Source organism: Erinaceus europaeus, chromosome 2 (assembly GCF_950295315.1).
Source record: "Erinaceus europaeus chromosome 2, mEriEur2.1, whole genome shotgun sequence".
NCBI lineage: Eukaryota > Metazoa > Chordata > Mammalia > Eulipotyphla > Erinaceidae > Erinaceus > Erinaceus europaeus.
Genome location: NC_080163.1, coordinates 195,662,781 through 195,681,008, shown reverse-complemented (window position 1 = coordinate 195,681,008; position 18,228 = coordinate 195,662,781). Strand labels below are relative to the sequence as shown.

Sequence of the window (18,228 nt, the reverse complement as noted above, 5' to 3'; positions counted from 1 at the left end):
TCTGATGGAGGTCGGGTAATGCTACCCCCCCCAGGAATCCACCTTCTCTGAGCTTCCCCCTGCCCAGCCCGTCATTCCTTAGTCTAGTCTTGCTTCCCTGCATCCCTCACCAGGCTGCTTTTCTTGCCCCCCCCCCCCCGTCTGCTTCAGTCACTCCCTGGGTCCCAGTTTCCCCTCTAGGAAATGCCCCCTACCCACCTGAGCCTTCCCAGCCTTTCTGCACATTGTAAGGAAACTTTGGCCTGTTTTGTAGGCACATATCATGGTTCTCAGACAGAACCCCAAACTGACTTCTTTATCCTAGAGCTCCTTTATAAAACAGTGACAATCTAAAATAATAATAACAAGAACAAGAACAATGGAATCTGGAAGTTAAGAGAGCACCATTGCTTCAGTGGGCTGGTAGTCCTGAGGCTGCCTGCTGGGATCATCCTTTTGGATGGAGGTGTGGCAGGATCCAATGGAGGAAGCCTTAAAGCTTTGGGTGTGGGGTGGGGCAGCAGACAGACCTAAAGCAGGAAGGAGGCCGTGTTCCTGAGTTCTCCAGAGCAGGTCTGGCAGATAGGTTCTCTGGGCAGCCAGGTGGGAAATGATCCTAGTAGGTCCACCGCTTCACGACAGGTAAACCCAGAGCTGGGAGTGACCGGTGGATCAACCGTGGTTGGGCCCAGTATTTCCATCCCAAGTGCCATGTCCCGATGGAGCAAACGAGTGTGGGTGGGGGGAACTTGGAATCTGGAGGGACTGCATGGGAAATAGAGAGATAGAGAGAGTGTGTGTGTGTGTGTGTGTGTGTGTGTGTGTGTGTGTGTATGTACGTGTGTGGCGGGGGTTGCTATTGGAATGATGTGTCTAGGGAGCAGAGGACCCCAACTGAGGCACCATCAGTGGACGAAAGGCACTGGGTGACTTAGTGAGCTTTCCAAGCTCCTTTGGCTCTCCACCCTGCACCCCTACTTCCAAGAGTGAGGGAGATGGGAAGCCATGAAGCCAGGAAGTCCATGGGGTATTGTGTGTGTGGATCTGGGCCGGTGCAAAAGGAGGCTGAGGTGTTCTGGTGAAATGGGGTGTGGTGTGTGCCTGGATAAAGACGTATCCTCAGGTGAGTGGGGGCGAGTCATCTAGGTCCGTGTGTGCTGCTGGCCCACCTGACAGTGACTAACAATCTGCCTTTCTGTTGCAAAGGGCCAAGCCAGTTGACTAGGGTGAGAGGGTGGGTGGGGGGTGTATTGTAATGTTCCACCAGTGGGAGGGGCCCATTGGGTAACCAGAAGGCAGTTTGGCCCGGCCCAGGTCCAGGATTCCTTCTGTCCCAGAAGAAACCACTCTGTCAGCCAGCCAGTTCAGGAAGAGACAGAAGGTCCCTTGGGAAAGAGGTGGTTGCCTCAGCGGGGGACCAGTCCTGTCCAAGCCCGCAGGCCACGGCCTCCTATTCCTTGGGCTCAGTCAGATCTTTAATCTGGTCACATAGCTCCTGCACCTGCCTCTGCAGCCGCTCTATGGCGCCCGGTGGCGGCAACAACTGCAACTGCCCCTGCACCTGCGCCTGCAGCGCTTCGAGCGCCAGCGCCAGGTGGTCCACCTCGTCGCGCATGGTGTCCCAGGCCCGCTGCTTCTCCTGCTTCTTGCGGCGGCTCTGTGCCTGCTGGCGCTGGTACTCCAGCAGCAGGCAGGCACCGGCCACCAGGAAGATGGTGACCTCGCCCAGCAGCTCGGCGCCCAGCTCGGCCGCAGCCTCTTCGTTGAGAGGCTTCACCACCTCGGCTCTGAAGCCCATGATGCTCATCTTGGCCTGCATCTCCGCCCAGTGGTACACTGCGGGGGGAGACAGCTGTCAGGGGGCCTGGTCGCTTGGACCGCAGGCACGGGATGGGGGATAGGACCCTCCCCCCACTCACAGTTAACCTCGCCTGGAACTTTTTTTTTTTAATCTATATTGGAAAAGGAGGAGGAAGAGATGAAGGAGGAGGAGGAGAAGAAAATGCCAGATGGTGCACTTGGTTAAGCACACATATCACCATGCACAAGGACCCCACTCCCCACCTGCAGGATACTTCATGAGTAGAAAAGCAGGTCTGCAGGTGTCTCTCCCTCTCTATCTCCCCCTCCTCTTTCAATTCCTCTCTGTCCTATCAAATAAGATAGAGAAATAAAACAATTTAAAAAAAAATAAAAAGGAAAAAATGGCCACTGGGAGGAATGGATTCATAATGCTGGCAACTGAGTCATAGTAATGACCCTGGGGTGGGGGGATGACAGCCTGTTTTTGGATCCTTACGTGAGTCCTTACACTTCACGCCATGTGTGCTTAACCTTCACGCCATGTGTGCTTAACCTGCTTTTTATTCTTTTTTGTTTATTATTAGATAGAGTTAGAAATTAGGAAGGGAGCTGGGGATAGAAAGGGAGAGAGAGAGAGAGAGAGAGAGAGAGACACTTGCAGCCCTGCTTCACCACTCTTGAAGCTTTCTCCCTGGAGGTGGGGATCACGGGCTTGAATCTAGGTCGTTGCTCACAGTAATGTGTGCACATAACCAGGCAAGCCACCGCCTGGCCCCTGAAAGGCATTTTTGGAAAGTGTCCAGATGACACAGATATTGTCCTCTTTGGGAATCGAGTGGGTCACAAATCCAGAGCAGGTGGAAAGCCTGCTTCCTCTCCTCCCTTCACTAAGCCACAGACAAACTCCCTCTCCTCCCCAAAGGTGGCGTTGTATGTTCTGAGCACCCGAAGTGGGTTCATTGTGGATCATGGGGTTTGAAGTTTTGTTTTATCCTTCAAATGACGAGAGAGAGAGAGAGAAACAGAAGCCAGAGCATTACTCCTAGACCCGGGATCCATGATACCTAAGCCACTCCCATCTCCAGGGCTTGTCTTGTCATGGCAATGAGAAATGAAAAGAATTGCTCAAGGTCAACTTCTTATTTCATCATTGATTGACGCGGACCTGGGAATCATCACTGGCATGGCTCACAAACTAAGCAGAGCTGATATTTGATCACACAAGAAATGATTAACATCCATCCACAGACCTGGGAACTGACTGGGAACACAAGCTTCCATCAGCCCTTTGAGGTGAATTTTGAAATAATTTTTCATGATGGCCTGACAAAATGACTACCCTGCCCAAGGCTCTGAGGTCCCAGGTTCAATCCCCAGCCCCACTATAAGTCAGAGCCGAGCAGGAGTCAGGTAAAATAATATTTATTGGGAATGGGCCATGGTGCATCTAGTAGAGCATACACACGACCATACACTAGGACCTGGGCCCCACCTGCAGGGGGAAGCTTCACAAGCAGTGGAGAAGTGCTACAGATAGCTCTCTCTCCCTCTCTTCACACCCCCACTCTATTTCTTTTTAAAAATATTTTATTTATTTATTTATTCCCTTTCGTTGCTGTTGTTGTTTTATTGTTGTAGTTATTATTGCTGTTATTGATGTCGTCGTTTGATAGGACAGAGAAATGGAGAGAGGAGGGTAAGACAGAGAAGGAGAGAGAAAGAGACACTTGTAGACCTGCTTCACCACCTGTGAATCGACTCCCCTGCAGGTGGAGAGCCGGGGGCTCCAACCAGGATTCTTACGCCGGTCCTTGCGCTTTGGGCCACATACACTTAACCCACTGCACTACGGCCTGACTCCCTCTATTTCTATCTCTATAAGAAAAGGGGGAAAAGGGGGCCAGGCACCTGGTTAAGTGCTCACATTACAGTGCACAAGCACCCAGGTTCACCTGCAGGGGGAGACTTTGTAAATGGTGAAGCAGGGCTGCAGGTGTCTTTCTTTCTCTCTCCCTGTCACCCCCTTGGTCTCAATTGCTGGCTGTCTCTATCCATTAAATAAAGATAATAAAAAATAACAAAAAGCAGACAGATAAAGACATGAAAAATTCTACCTATGTGCCATGTCTCAACAACTGTTCTGTAAAAACCATTCACCACCACCCTCAACAAAGTGACTTTAAAAAAGGTTATTTACATTCTTTTAAGCTGGGGAGAGACATGCAGAGACAGATATGGAGACAAAGACCCCACGGCACAGTGTCAGTGGGGCTTCCCCAGGTGCGATGTATGGCGCTGTCTATGGTGCCTCTGTGGTGCGGGGGCTTAAACCCAAGGCCTCATGCATACAGCAGAGCAGAACAGACGGTACAGAAGGATGTGCTCTTCATCTGCTCCCCAGGGCTCCACATGTACATTTCACTACTGAGCTACCTCCCCACTGCAGGCTGTTCCCTCCCCTCCCCTCCCCTCCCCTCCCCTCCCCCTCTCTCCCTCTTGCCTTCTCTTTCTCTTTCCCTTCCAGGGTTATCACTGGGGCCTAGTACCTGCACTACAAATCCACTGCTCCTGGCTGCCATTTTTCATTTTTATTGGATACGACAGAGGGAAATTAAGAGGAGAGAGGGGGATAGAGACAGGGAGACCCTGAAAGATAAACACCTGCAGACCTGCTTCACCACTTGTGAAATGACCCCTTGCAGGTGGGGAGCCCGGCGGGAATCCCTAGGTGTGGTACTTGTGTGCTTAACCCGGTGTGCCACTGCTCGACTTCCTTCCCTTCCCTTCCCTTCCCTTCCCTTTCCTTCCCTTCCGTTATCCTTTCTTTTGCTTTTTATCTTTCATTCATTCTTCTTTTTTTTTTTTTCTCATAGCAAGAAGGACTTCACTCTCTAGGCTGGACTTTTTCAGATAGAAAAAGAGAGAGAGGACCAAAGAGACAGCACAGTGATTATGTTTGTGCATAAGAAAGTCTTTTGGTGAGCCCCCACACCTATGGACATCTAATCTTTGACAAAGGGGCTCAGACTATTAAATGGAGAAAGCAGAGTCTCTTCAACAAATGGTGTTGGAATAAATGGGTTGAAACATGCAGAAGAATGAAACTGAACCACTGTATTTCACCAAATACAAAAGTAAATTCCAAGTAGGTCAAGGACTTGGATGTTAGACCACAAACTATCAGATACTTAGAAGAAAATATTGGCAGAACTCTTTTCCGCATAAATTTTAAAGACATCGACAATGAAACAAATCCAATTACTGAGAAAACTAAGGCAAATATAAACCTATGGGATTACATCAAATTAAAAAGCTTCTTTACAGCAAAAGAAACCACTACCCAAACCAAGAGACCCCTCACAGAATGGGAGAAGATCTTTACATGCCATACATCAGACAAGAGTTTAATAACAACATATATAAAGAGCTTGCCAGACTCAACAACAAGACAACAAATAACCCCATCCAAAAATGGGGGGAGGACATGGACAGAATATTCACCACAGAAGAGATCCAAAAGGCCGAGAAACACATGAAAAAATGCTCCAAGTCTCTGATTGTCAGAGAAATGCAAATAAAGACAACAACGAGATACCACTCCACTCCTGTGAGAATGTCATACGTCAGAAAAGGTAACAGCAGCAAATGCTGGAGAGGGTGTGGGGTCAAAGGAACCCTCCTACACTGCTGGTGGGAACGTCAGTTGGCCCAACCTCTGTGGAGAACAGTCTGGAGAACTCTCAGAAGGCTAGAAATGGACCTACCCTATGATCCTGCAATTTCTCTCCTGGGAATCTATCCTAAGGAACCCAACACATCCATCCAAAAAAATCTGTGTACACATATGTTCTTAGCAGCACAATTTGTAATAGCCAAAACCTGGAAGCAACCCAGGTGTCCAACAACAGATGAGTGGCTGAGCAAGTTGTGGTCTATATACACAATGGAATACTACTCAGCTGTAAAAAATGGTGACTTCACCATTTTCAGCCTATCTTGGAGGGACCTTGAAGAAATCATGTTAAGAGAAATCAGTCAGAAACAGAAGGATGAATATGGGATGATCTCACTCTCAGGCAGAAGTTGAAAAACAAGATCAGAAGAAAAAAAAAAAAAAAAAAACCAAGTAGAACCTGAAATGGAATTGGTGTATTGCACCAAAGTAAAAAACTCTGGGGTGGGGGTGGATGGGTGGGGAGAATACAGGTCCAAGAAGGATTCAGAGGACCTAGTGGGGGTTGTATTGTTATATGGGAAACTGGGGAATGTTATGCATGTACAAACTATTGTACTTACTGTTGAATGTAAAACATTAATTCCCCAATTAAAAAAAAAAAGTCTTAAGCGCAGGTGGCGCAAAGCACAAGGACCGGCATAAGGATCCCGGTTCGAACCCCGGCTCCCCACCTGCAGGGGAGTCCCTTCACAGGCGGTGAAGCAGGTCTGCAGGTGTCTATCTTTCTCTCCTCCTCTCTGTCTTCCCCTCCTCTCTCCATTTCTCTCTGTCCTATCCAACAACGACAACAACAATAATAATAACTACAACAATAAAACAACAAAGGCAACAAAAGGGAATAAATAAATAAAATAAATATAAAAAAATAAGAAAAAAAAAAAAGAGAAAGAGAAAAAAAAAGTCTTTTGGGGAGTTGGGCGGTAGTGCAGCCGGTTAAGTGCATGTGACATGAAGTGCAAGGACAGGCCTAAGGATCCCGGTTCGAGGCCCTGGCTCCCCACTTGCAGGTGAGTCGCTTCACAGGTGGTGAAGCAGGTCTGCAGGTATCTCTCTCTCTTCCTCTCTCTGTCTTCCTCTCCTCTCTCCATTTCTCTCTGTCCTAACAAAGACAACATCAATAACTACAACAACAATAAAATCAACAAGGGCAACAAAAGGGAAAATAAATAAATAAATATAAAAAATAAAATAAGTCTTTTGACTCTCATGCCTGAAGCATGAAAGGTCCCAGGCTCAATCCCCAGCACCACTGGAAGCGAGAGTTGAGCTCTCTCTATGCCTGTCTATCCCATTAAAATAAAATAAACAAAATAATAAAATAGAAAACTATACAATTAACAGGCCTGAAGTGTGACTTTAATCTTTCCCTACAAACTGATTATGTTATTTTTTTGAAAAGTTTTTCTTTTTTTAAAAAAATGATTTTATTTATTTATTCATGAGAAATGATAGGAGAGAGAGAACCTTACATCACTCTGGTACATGTGTTGCCGGGGATTGAACTCAAGACCTTATGCTTGAGAGTCTAATGCCTTATCCACTGCACCACCTCCCGGACCACAGTTTTTCTTTCTTTTTTTTTATAGGATAGAGAGAAATGGAGAGAGGAGGGGAAGACGGGGAGAGAAAGACACCTGAAGATCTGGTTCACCACCTGTGAAGAGACCCCCCTCCAGGTGATTATGTGTGTTTGAAGGTACATTTTAGGGCAGGGGTAGATAGCATAATGGTCATGGAAAGAGACTCATGCCTGAGGCTCTGAAGTCCTAGGTTCAACCCCTGTAGCACTGTAAGCCAGAGCTGAGTAGAACTCTGGAAAAAAAACACAGTAAAATTACGGTAAAATTTATATGCGATAGATAGCTACAACAACAATACAAACAATAACTACAAGAACAATAAAAAATAAGGGCAACAAAAGGGAAAATAAATTTTCAAAAAATTTACCTTAATTTATTATTTTTAAATTTTATTTATTTATTCCCTTTTGTTGCCCTTGTTGTTTTTATTGTTGTAGTTATTGATGTCAATGTTGTTGTTGTTGGATAGGACAGAGAGAAATTGAGAGAGGAGGGAAAGACAGAGAGGGGGAGAGAAAGACACCTGCAGACCTGCTTCACCGCCTGTGAAGCAACTCCCCTGCAGGTGGAGAGCCAGGGGCTCGAACTGGGATCCTTACGGTCCTTGTGCTTTGCGCCACGTGCGCTTAACCCGCTGCACTATGGCCTGACCCCCCTAATCATTCATCTTTAAATGAGTAGCCCAGAAAGAACAATAACAATCTTCTCTGTGAAAACTGGAGCCTCATGGTCCAGGAGGTGGCACGACAGATAAAGCACTGGATTCTCAAGCTTGAGGTCCCAAATTCAATACACAGCAGTACATGCACCAGAGTGATGTCCAGTTTTCTCTCTCCTCCTATCTTTCTCACTAATAAATAAAATCTTGCGGCGGGAGAAGAAAGGATTGGAGCTGCCACGGGTCCACAGGTCAGTCAGTCCTGGGAGGGAGTCTCCCACCCACAGCGGGAGCAGAACCCTGAGTCGTGCAGCTACTTGGGTCACATCTCTTGCTGGGCAGCTCAACCCTTAGCTGCTGCCTGAACCACCTAGAACCACCCCGAATTTCTGTGTGTGACTCTCCAAACCTCAACTCCGCTCCTAGGTCTCCACAGGTGAGGGGGTGGGGCTGGGTTTCAACATGGGGTTCTGACACCCTCCCCCACCATGGATGGCTCAGCAGTTGGGGTAAACTAGTTCTATGCTCCTCTGAATATCTGGGAGGCAGAATTCTGCTCTGCACTTTTTCTTTTTCCCAGACTAATCTTCTATAGGTCCCCAGATGCCCCCTACCTGTTTGTTTTTTTTTAAGATAGGACAGAGTGAAATTGAAAGAAGATGGGGAGGTAGGGAGAGGGAGAAAAAGATGACAGACCTGCTTCACTGCTTGTGAAGCAGACCCCCTGAAAGTAGGGAGCAGGGGCTTGAACCCTGTCCTTTGTGCTTGGTAATATGTGCAACTTAACTGGCTGCACTACTGCCCAGCCCCCCTACTTTTAAAAATTTGTATTTTAAATTTTTATTTATTTGATAGAGACAGAGAGAAATTGAGAGGGAAGGAGATAGACATCTGCAGCACTGCTTCACCACTCATGAAGCTTCCCCCCCTGCAGGTGGGGACTGGGGGCTTGAACCTGGGTCCTTGTGCACTGTAATGTGTGTGTTCTACTGTGTGTACCACCTCCCATCCCACTTTCATTTTTTTTAAATTATCTTTATTTATTGGATAGAGACAGCCAGAATTCGAGAGGTAGGAGGGTTATAGACAGGGAGAGAGACAGAGAGGCAGCTGCAGCACTGCTTCACCACTTGCAAAGCTTCTCCCCTGCAGGTGGGGCCTGGGGGCTTGAACTTGGGTCCTTGTGCATTGTTACATGTGCACTCAACCAGGTGTGCCACCACCCGGCCCCTTTTATTTTTGTAACTAAAACGCAACAAAGATCATTGCTGGGAAGCGGAATCCCAGAGGACTATCTCCTCTCATTGTGTGTTTTGCAGTGTTGGCCGAGTTCTCTGAGGAGCCCTCTGATTTTGTATCTGGATAGTCTGGGAGAAAGAAAAAGTGTGGAGCAGAATTTCTTTGTGACTTGACTGCTCAGGGTCCTTGGGTCTCAGGTGACCTGTCCCCTGTTCCTGCCCCACTGCACACGCCCTGAGCACACCAAACAGGGACAAGCGGAGGAAGCTCTTTCTCTCCATCTGAATAAAAGCAGTGGCTCGAATTGCTGAAACCGAGTATAAGTATGCACTAGGCCCCAGTCCTGCCAACCCAAACACAAGGAAATAGAAACTGGAAAAGGGTGTTCAAAAGTCCAATATGCCACTGAACAGGCTGAGTCCACCTGAGAGCATTATGGAAGCAGACTTCTACCAGGAAGTGTGTCCATTTCAAACAAGCAGGTCATGTGGAGTGTTTTTTTTTTTTTAGGGGGGGGGCAGTGAATAAACATTGGGATCTCAAGCATGAGGTCCTGAGTTTAATCTCCGGCATCACATGTTGCCAGAGTGAGACTCTGGTTCTGTCTCTCCCTCTCTCTTTCATAAATAAACAAGTCAATATTCAATCAAGCCATATCTGTATTATCAAGACATACACATATCCACACAGACACAATCATCAGTCTGGATAGAACAAGGAAGCATGTTGACATGTCCCTGGGGCTTTGGTGTCAATATTCTTATGCAAACCTATTGTTAGATAGTAAAATAAGACATCCCTGCAGCGGTGAGGCTACACTTCAGGAGAGGGCAAGACTTTCAGGTGTGACATCAATGATTCTATGTGTTGGAGAGGAGCTGTGCTCTGATCGCTCACTCTCACAAAAATAATCTAATAGTGGTGTTACTATTATTATTGCATGAGGGCTATTGTCAGGGTTTTGTACCTGCATGGTTCTACCACCACTGCTAGACATTTTTCTTTTTTATGTCATTTTTATTTAAGCAAATATAAAGACAGGGAAAGGCAGAGAGGAGAGACACTACAGCACTGCTCTAGTGCAGACGCTCCCATGTGGGGACCAACGTCTTGAAGCCAGATCCTGTGCGTGGTGAAGTGTGAGCTCTACTAGGTGAGCTAGCTCCTCACCCCCAAGGTGTATTATTATTATTATTTTTAAAGAATTTATTTATTGATTCATGAGAAAGACAGGAGGAGAGAAAGAACCAGCCATCACTCTGGTACATGTGCTGCTGGGGATCGAACTCAGGAACTCATGCTTGAGAGTCTGACGCTTTATCCACTGCGCCACCTCTCGGACCACTGATTATTTATTTTTTACCAGAGTGCAAATCAGCTCTGGCTTATGGTGGTGCAGGGTACTGAACCTGGCACTTTGGCATGATAGTCTCTTTGCATAACTATTATGCTATCCACACACCCCCAATCTAACAGTATAAAGGTGGCAATTTTTTCCCCATGAAGTTGAGAAGCTGTTTCAGAATGGCATTTCAGGGGCTTGGTGGTGGCACACACATATTATACCATGCCCAAGGACCTAGGTTTGAGTCTCTAGTCCCCAACTGCAGTGGGAAGCATTACAAGGAGTAAACAGTGCAGGTCTCTATCTCTCTGTCTCCCCCTTCCCTCTATTTCTATCTTTACCCAGTTGGGTAAACACATTACCATGCTTAAGGATCCAGGTTCAAGCCCTGCGGTGGGGGAGTGGGGGCTTTATGAAGGTGAAGCAGTGCTGCAAGTCTCTGTCTCTCTCCCTCAATATCTCTGTCTTATCTAATAACAAAGAAAAAAATGTCCTCCAGGACTGTGGATTCACTGTGTTCATCATGCAGGATGAAGACCCAGCAATAACCTTGGTGGCAAGGTGAAAAATAAAGAAAGAGGGGCTGGGTGGTGGCGCACCTGGTTGAGAGCATATGTTGCAATGCTTAAGGACCCGGGTTCAAGCCCCCAGTCCCCACCTGTAGGGGAAAAGCTTTTCAAGCGGTGAAGCAGTGCTGCAGGTATCTCTCTGTCTCTTTCCCTCTTTGTCTCCCCCTTCCTCTCGACTTCTGGCTATTTCTATTCAATGGCTATTTCTATTCAATAAATAAATAAATAAAAATTAAAAAATTAAAAAGAAAGAAAAGAAATGCACTTCAACTCTAAGTAATTGGATAAACACACAGTGGTACCCTCCACTCAGTGAAATGTTATTCAGGGATATAAGAAAGCTATCAAGTTATGACAAAACCCATAAGACGCACTTAAGTGCAAGTCATTAAGGAAAGAAACCAGTCTAAAAAGGTTTTGTATGATTCCCATGATAGGGCATTCTTGGAACATGCGGAAGTATGGTATGGAGATGGTTCAAAAGCCCCAACAAATCAGAGGTTTCCAAAGGGAACAGGGTGTGGGGGGTGAATGGGTGGATCACAGATAGCTTTTAGGGCAGTGAAGCCATTTTGGACACAGGGCAGTGGTGGGTGCGTGTCCCTGTGGGTTTGTCTGAGCCCAGCCTGTGCAAACTGCTGCCGTAGCAACGTATCAAAAGTGGGTGAGCAGATGCACCCAAGAAGCCCCAGACACAACGCTCTAATCATAGAGAAACTATCTTTTTTAAAAAATTTTTTATATTTATTTATTTATTTATTTATTTCCTTTTGTTGCCCTAATTGTTTTATTGTTGTAGTTCTTATTGTTGTTGATGTCATTGTTGGTTAGGACAGAGAGAAATGGAGAGAGGAGGGGAAGACAGAGAGGGGGAGAGAAAGACAGACACCTGCAGACCTGCTTCACCGCCCGTGAAGCGACTCCCCTGCAGGTGGGGAGCCGGGGGCTCGAGCCCGGATTGCCGTCCTTGTGTTTTGCGCCACGTCCGCTTAACCCGCTGCGCTACGGCCTGACTCCCAAGAAGCTATCTTTATATGACTGAGCATAAATGGGAATTCTCTTGAGTTTTGGGGCCTCTTTACTATAACCTGAAACAACAGAAACAAATAACAACAATAATAATTAGTCTAGCAACCCAGTGGATAAAAGGCTTGGCGTATTTTTTATTTTATTATTATTTTAAAATCAGAAAGCGGTGTTTATTGTTTTTTGTTTGTTTTACCAGAGCACTTCTCAGCTGTGTGCAAGGGACCTTTTTATTTATTTATTTATTTTTAAAAGAATTTGTTTATTTATTCATGAGAAAGATAGGAAGAGAGAAAGAACCAGACATCACTCTGGTACATGTGCTGCCGGGGACTGAACTCAGGACCTCACAGTTAAGAATCCAGTGCTTTACCCACTGCGCCACCTCCTGGACCACGGGACCTTTTTATTTTTAATATTTTATTTATTAATTTTAATGAAAGATAGACAGACATAGGAAGAGAGCAAGAGAGAGACCAGAGCACTGCTCAGCTTTTGCTTATCATGGTGCTGGGGACTGAACTTCAGAGCTTCACAGGACCTCCTACTTGATAGTCTAACACACTACCCATTGAGCCATCTCCCGGGCCACTCTCTCTCTCTCTTGATCACAGTATCTCCCCTGCCAGCTCAGTATTTCCCACCCCCCCTTCTCTCAATGAAAAGGAAGGGCTGGCAAAATAGCTCATTTGGATAGTGCATGGCCCAGGTCCAAGCCAGGTCCCCACTGCATGGAAGGAAACTTCTGCGCTACAGTTGTTTATTCTCTCTCTAAAAAAAAAAAAAAGAAAAAAAGAAAAAAGGAAGAGGCAGCAGAGCATATGTGCATAAGCCCCTAACTCAGCAAAACCCAAAAGTCAAACAAACAAAACCAAAAACTCACACAACACAAATAAACCTCAAATCCAAATATAGGTGAAAGCAGACTTGAAAAAAGAGATTACTGATTTAGAGAAGCCATTCTCAAAGGGGGGGGGGGGACTGTCTATGCAGGAAAAGATCAAATACACCAGAAATAAGCATAAAAATATTTATATTATTATTTTACCAGAGCACTGCTTAACTCTGGATGATGGTGGTGTTGGGGATAGAACCTGGGACCTTTGGTGCCTCAGACATGAAGGTCTTTTTGCATAAACATTGTTATATCCCAGCTATATCTAATATGCTTAATGGCATTCACATGTTTATAAAAGTTTTTTTTTTTTTGTAGATAGAAACAGAGAAGCACAGAGAGAGAGACCACAGCACTAATGTTTCCTTATAATACTTCTTGAGAATATCTCACACATCTGTATCTCTCAGGCTGCACATATGAGGAGTATTTTACCATTGGTATTCAGGAGGTGGTGCAGTGGGTAAAGTCCTGGACTCTCAAACATGAGTTTCCAAGTTCAATCCCCAACACCCTTGTACCAGAGTATATACTGGTTGCCCCAATCCCCAACCAATAAATTCAAAATTTTTTTTCACCATCTTTTTTTTTTTTTTTTTTTTTGGGGGGGAGGTTACCAGAGCACTGTTCAACTCTGGCTTATGGTGGTGCCAGGGATTGAACCTGTGACCTTGGTTCCTCAGATGTGTGAGTCTGTCAAAGAAACTACTGTGCTATTTCCCCAGCACTACTGTCCATGAGGATGGAAGCTGAGCTGTGGGTGCACTGGTTTATAGGGTGTCTCAGGGCACAGTCCCAGGGGCTGGAGGGGAAGCTGCAATGCAATGAGGTCCAACCACCTGGAGCTGGCGCCATCCTGAGTGGCAACTGAGGCGGAAGACCGCCAGCCTTTCTTCTCCTGCCCTGCTCCTGCCCCTCCTGGCTGGTGCAATGCATTTATCACAGACTGCCGACTGCACCACTGGAGTGCAGACAGCTGCACAAGAGGTATAAATGACTGAGCCTGGCTGTGTTTCAAGAAACCTTTATTCACAACGTCCAGGAGGCAGGGCCTTTATGAAGTCCACTTTTCCCAAATATCCAAATGGCCCTTGGCAGGAGAAAAGGTTCGGTCACATCTGCCCTAGAGGCAGAGGCAGAACGAGCCCAATGTGAGGGCGCTTTGCGAGCCAGGGTGAATGGGCTTCTGGGTGTTTGTTTGCTTGCTTGGTTTTCATCACTGCTTCCAGCCTGTGCAATTCCACTGCTCCTGGAGGTGCCAGAGCACTTCTTTTTTAAGATCTAGACAGACAGAGAGGACAGACACCACAGCACTGCTCCACAGGGAGCTACCACATAGTGGCTAGAGGCTGGAAAACAAGTCCTCAAACCACAGTGCACTGTGCACTCTGGCGGGTGAGCCATCTTCAGCACCTAGAATTCTATTCTTTATTATTATTATTATTTATGCGAAAGATAGGAGGAAAGAGAGAACCAGATTATCACTTCGGCACATGTGCTGCTGGGGATCGAACTCGGGACCTCATGCTTGAGAGTCCAAAGCCTTATCACTGCGCCACCTCCCGAACCACCAGAATTCTATTCTTTACCCTGCAATCCTGTTCCTCCAGAGAGGAGGAGTCTGCTGTCATCCCTGGCCCATTCTCATCAAATAATATTGGGGCAGGCAGCTGACTCAGGAAAAGCAATGTGATTATGTCCATCTGTCCCTGCTCTGTGCCCGTGATCCTCTACTGTGACCACAACACAGAATAGAAAGAGCAGAGAGAGGGCCACCTGGGCAAGGTAATTTTTGTTTGCCTCCAGGGTTTTTGCTGGGGCTCGGTGCCTGCACTATGAATCCACTGCTCCTGATGGCCTTTTTCCCACAATATTGGATAGGACAGAGAGAATTGAGAGGGGTGGGGAAGACAGAGAAAAATAGACACCGGGCAGGGTAGACAGCATAATGGTTATGCAAAGAGACTCTTATGCCTGAGGCTCTGAAGTCCCAGGTTCAATTCTTTGCACCACCGTAAACCAGAGCTCAGTAGTGCTCTGGTGGAAAAAGAGAAAGAGAGAGAGAGAGAGAATAGACACCTGCAGAGCTGCTTCACCCCTTATGAAACAACCCTCTGCAGGTGGGGGAGCCAGGGGGCTCGAACTGGGATCCTTACATGGGTCCTCAGGCTTCATACTATGTGCACATAACTCGGTGCACCATCGCCAGCCCCATTTTTGTTTTTTTAAACCAGAGCACTGCTCAACTCTGGCTTAAGGTAGTGCTGGGAATTGAACCTAGGACCTTGGGGCCTCAGGCAAGAAAGTCTTTTTTTTTTTTTATTACCATTATACTAGCTCCCTCTCCCCTGGGTTTTGTTTTGTTTTTCTTTTTATCAGGGCACCACTCAGCCCTGGCTTGTAGTGATGCTGAAGATTGAACCTGGGGCCTCATGATTCTCAGGCATGAGAGTCATTTTACAGAACCATTATGCTATCTCCCTCAGCCTCCCCTAGGTTTCTTGAGTGGAAGAATAACAAGCACCTCTTTCCTATTGTCAGCAGGGGTATTCCAAGTATGGAAAAAGAATGCAATGATTTGAAGACAACCAACTTGCATCACCAGTTTATTCTATCTTCTCCCAAGGCCACAGATGCTTACAAACTTCAACTAATAGTACAGCAGGCCCTGAGCCACATTTTGGGAGAGGCTTCTCTCCACCACCAGCCCCATGGGTGCAGCAGATGCACCCCACAGACACTGGCCATGTGCATGGACAGGCCAGGCCTGGGCTCTGAGTCCAGGAGATGTGAGGGGTCAGGGGGGCACAAGACACAGAGCTGGGGCCCAGAGTGCCTGTCTCTCACTTTATTATTATTATTATTTGGACCAGAGCACTGCTCAGCTCTGGCTGATGGTGGTGTCAGGGACTGAAGTTGGGCCTCGGCCTCATGCCTGGACATCTTTTGGATGACCACTAGACTCTCTCCCCTACTTTCCTTTCATGATTTAACCCCCTCAGGGTGCTTCTAATTTAAAAGACTATTTACCCCTCCCTCTCCCCTCCCCCCTCCTCAGCTTCCTCACTCCAGCTTCTCCCTCCCATCTAGAAGAAACCAAGATGCTGTTTCAGATCCCACTTCTTGGTTTTCTGTCTGGGTGATCAGACCACTTTTACTGCCCCAGCACAAGTGAAAGGAAACTCCCTGTCTTGTAGGGAAAGGGGCCGGGACAGAGTGACTAGATCCAGCTGCTCAACACTGAGATCTGAGGTGGGCCCAGACAGAGGCTGCTCTGATGAGGAACTGAGCCCTCCACACTGCCTCTGTGGTGCCTTGGGCCTCACCCCATAACAACCTGCCTCTCACCCTCTTCCTCACCTTGCACCCTGCAGCACCCAGAGCCCAGGGTAACTTGGGCCCCTTCTGCTCCGTGGCCCCAGCCCCACTACTTCATTCTTTCTGGCTTCTGGCTTCCTGGCCTTTGCATCCCCAGGGCCTCCCTCATTTTCCCCATCTGTAAAGAGTTTCAGGTGGGTAAGGTATAGTGGATTGAGTGCTGCTCCCTGATCCTCAAAAAACAAAAGTAAAAATAAATAAATAAAATAAAAAATAGTTATGTTCACAAGAGCCCTAGGAACTATGGATACAAGCTTACTTGGAAGAAGAGATGTTTGTAGATGCTGTGAAGTTAAGGATCTCAAAGTGGCATCATCCTATTGAGACTTAGCCCTAACTCCAATGGGCAGAGGATGAGGACTCTGATGAGGGCTGAAGATTTTGTGTCTTTGTAAGAGGCAGAGGAGGAGGCAATGCTCACCCGAGGATGAAGGCAGAGACCAGAGAAATGCACTGCCCTTGGTGTTGAGGACATGCGCCCCCCTCCCCACCCTCCCAGAAGCCAGAGGAGACATGGAGGAATCCTCCCTAGAAGGGGGGGTAGAGCACGGCAACCCTGCCGGCACCTTGATTTGGGTCTAGGGCTCCAGGAATGAAAAGAAATTCCTGTTGCTCTAAGTGGCCAAGGCTGTGGTCATTTGTAGCAGCGTCCACAGGAAGCTGAGGAAGAAGCCAGATCAGCTGGAGGTCCCGGCTGGTGGGATTTGGGGGGTGGGGGCAGGCAGTCACTGATGCACCAAGGGGAGCAGGGGGTGTGGGGTGCTCGGCTCATCCATGGCTGGCAGGAATACAGTGGGGAAAGGATGCAGGGACTCTGGGGACCAGGCTGAAAGGTGGGGTGAGCCAACACTAAACATGATCTGTGTTTCCACTGTGGAAAGGGGTGTGTGTGGGGGAAGCCCAGAAGACTCAGCACGGCCATGCTAGCGGGCTGTGCCACAGGCCTGAGATGTATGGGGTTCTGCTGGAACAGTCCCTGTGTGGTTCCAGGGGAAGACAACTCAGACTGAGCCAAAGGGGAAAGAAGATTCCACGATTTAGCTTTGGGTCAGGCTTCCTGTTTGCTCCCAAAGAGAGTGAGGCCGCGCAGTCAGAGTCAGACAATGAGAGGGACAGACAATAGTGTGTGCCCTGGGACAGAAGAAGGGGGTTCCGACGTGGGGAAAGGTAACACTGGTCAGGTTGATGGGGTGGCAGGAGGCACCGGCTCTGGGCTGGGTCCCATCCCTGAGGCCAGGAAGAGTGAGTCTGCTGTACGATTGGCTGTTTTTGGGTCAAGCGTCAGGCTGAGCCACTGAGTTGGAGGTGGGCATGGTAGAAAGGCTTCACGGCCAAGAATGAGCCCCATGGAAGCTGAGTGGCTGAGGGTGGCGGCTGGGTTCCATCAAAAGCCCCTTGTTTCTGTTGGGCCAGGGCGGTGCGGGGAGAAGGCCACACCAGGGTGCACACGCTGGAGTCAAATCCAAGTCCAGGCCTCCACAGTGTCCTAGGCCTTGGCCGCTGCCGCCTTCTGGGTGGCGTCCCGGGCGCCCAGCTGCGCCTGCAGCTCCTGCATCTGCGCCTGCAGCTGCTGCAGGGTCCCCGGGGGTGTGGCCTGCAGCTGCAGCTGCAGCGCCTCCACTGCCAGCGCCAGGCGGCCCACCTCGTCCTGCAGGGCGTCCCAGGCCGCCTGCTTCTCCTCCTCCTTGTGCCGCTGCTGCACCTGCTGCCGCCAGTACTCCAGCACCAGGCAGCCGCCGCCCACCAGGAAGATGGTGGCCTCGCCCAGCAGCTCTGCGCCCAGCTCGGCCGCCGCCTCCTCGTTGAGCGGCTTGATGACCGTGCCCCGGAAGCCCATGATGCGCATCTTGGTCCGCATCTCCACCCAGTGGTACACTGCGGGGGGAGACAGTCATCAGGGGGTGCTCCAGGCCCCCACCCTCACCCCCGCCCTCTGACCTCCTGGTCAGGCAATGGAGACACAGCCATGCGGTTAAGGGTGGTTTTTTGTTTGTTTTAAAAGTTTTATTGCCTGAGGCTC

At 48.1% G+C, this 18,228-nt stretch overlaps 1 protein-coding gene across 1 annotated transcript in view; it reads right to left on the bottom strand.

Moving 5' to 3' along the window:
* Positions 1-15,407: 15,407 nt before the first annotated feature.
* Positions 15,408-18,228, bottom strand: part of OPA3 (outer mitochondrial membrane lipid metabolism regulator OPA3) — a 34,876-nt gene continuing 32,055 nt past the window's right edge. The window contains 2 exon segments of the mRNA XM_007532224.3: positions 15,408-17,727; positions 17,729-18,083. Coding sequence (XP_007532286.1) covers positions 17,490-17,727; positions 17,729-18,083 — 593 coding nt within the window. The 3' untranslated portion in view covers positions 15,408-17,489.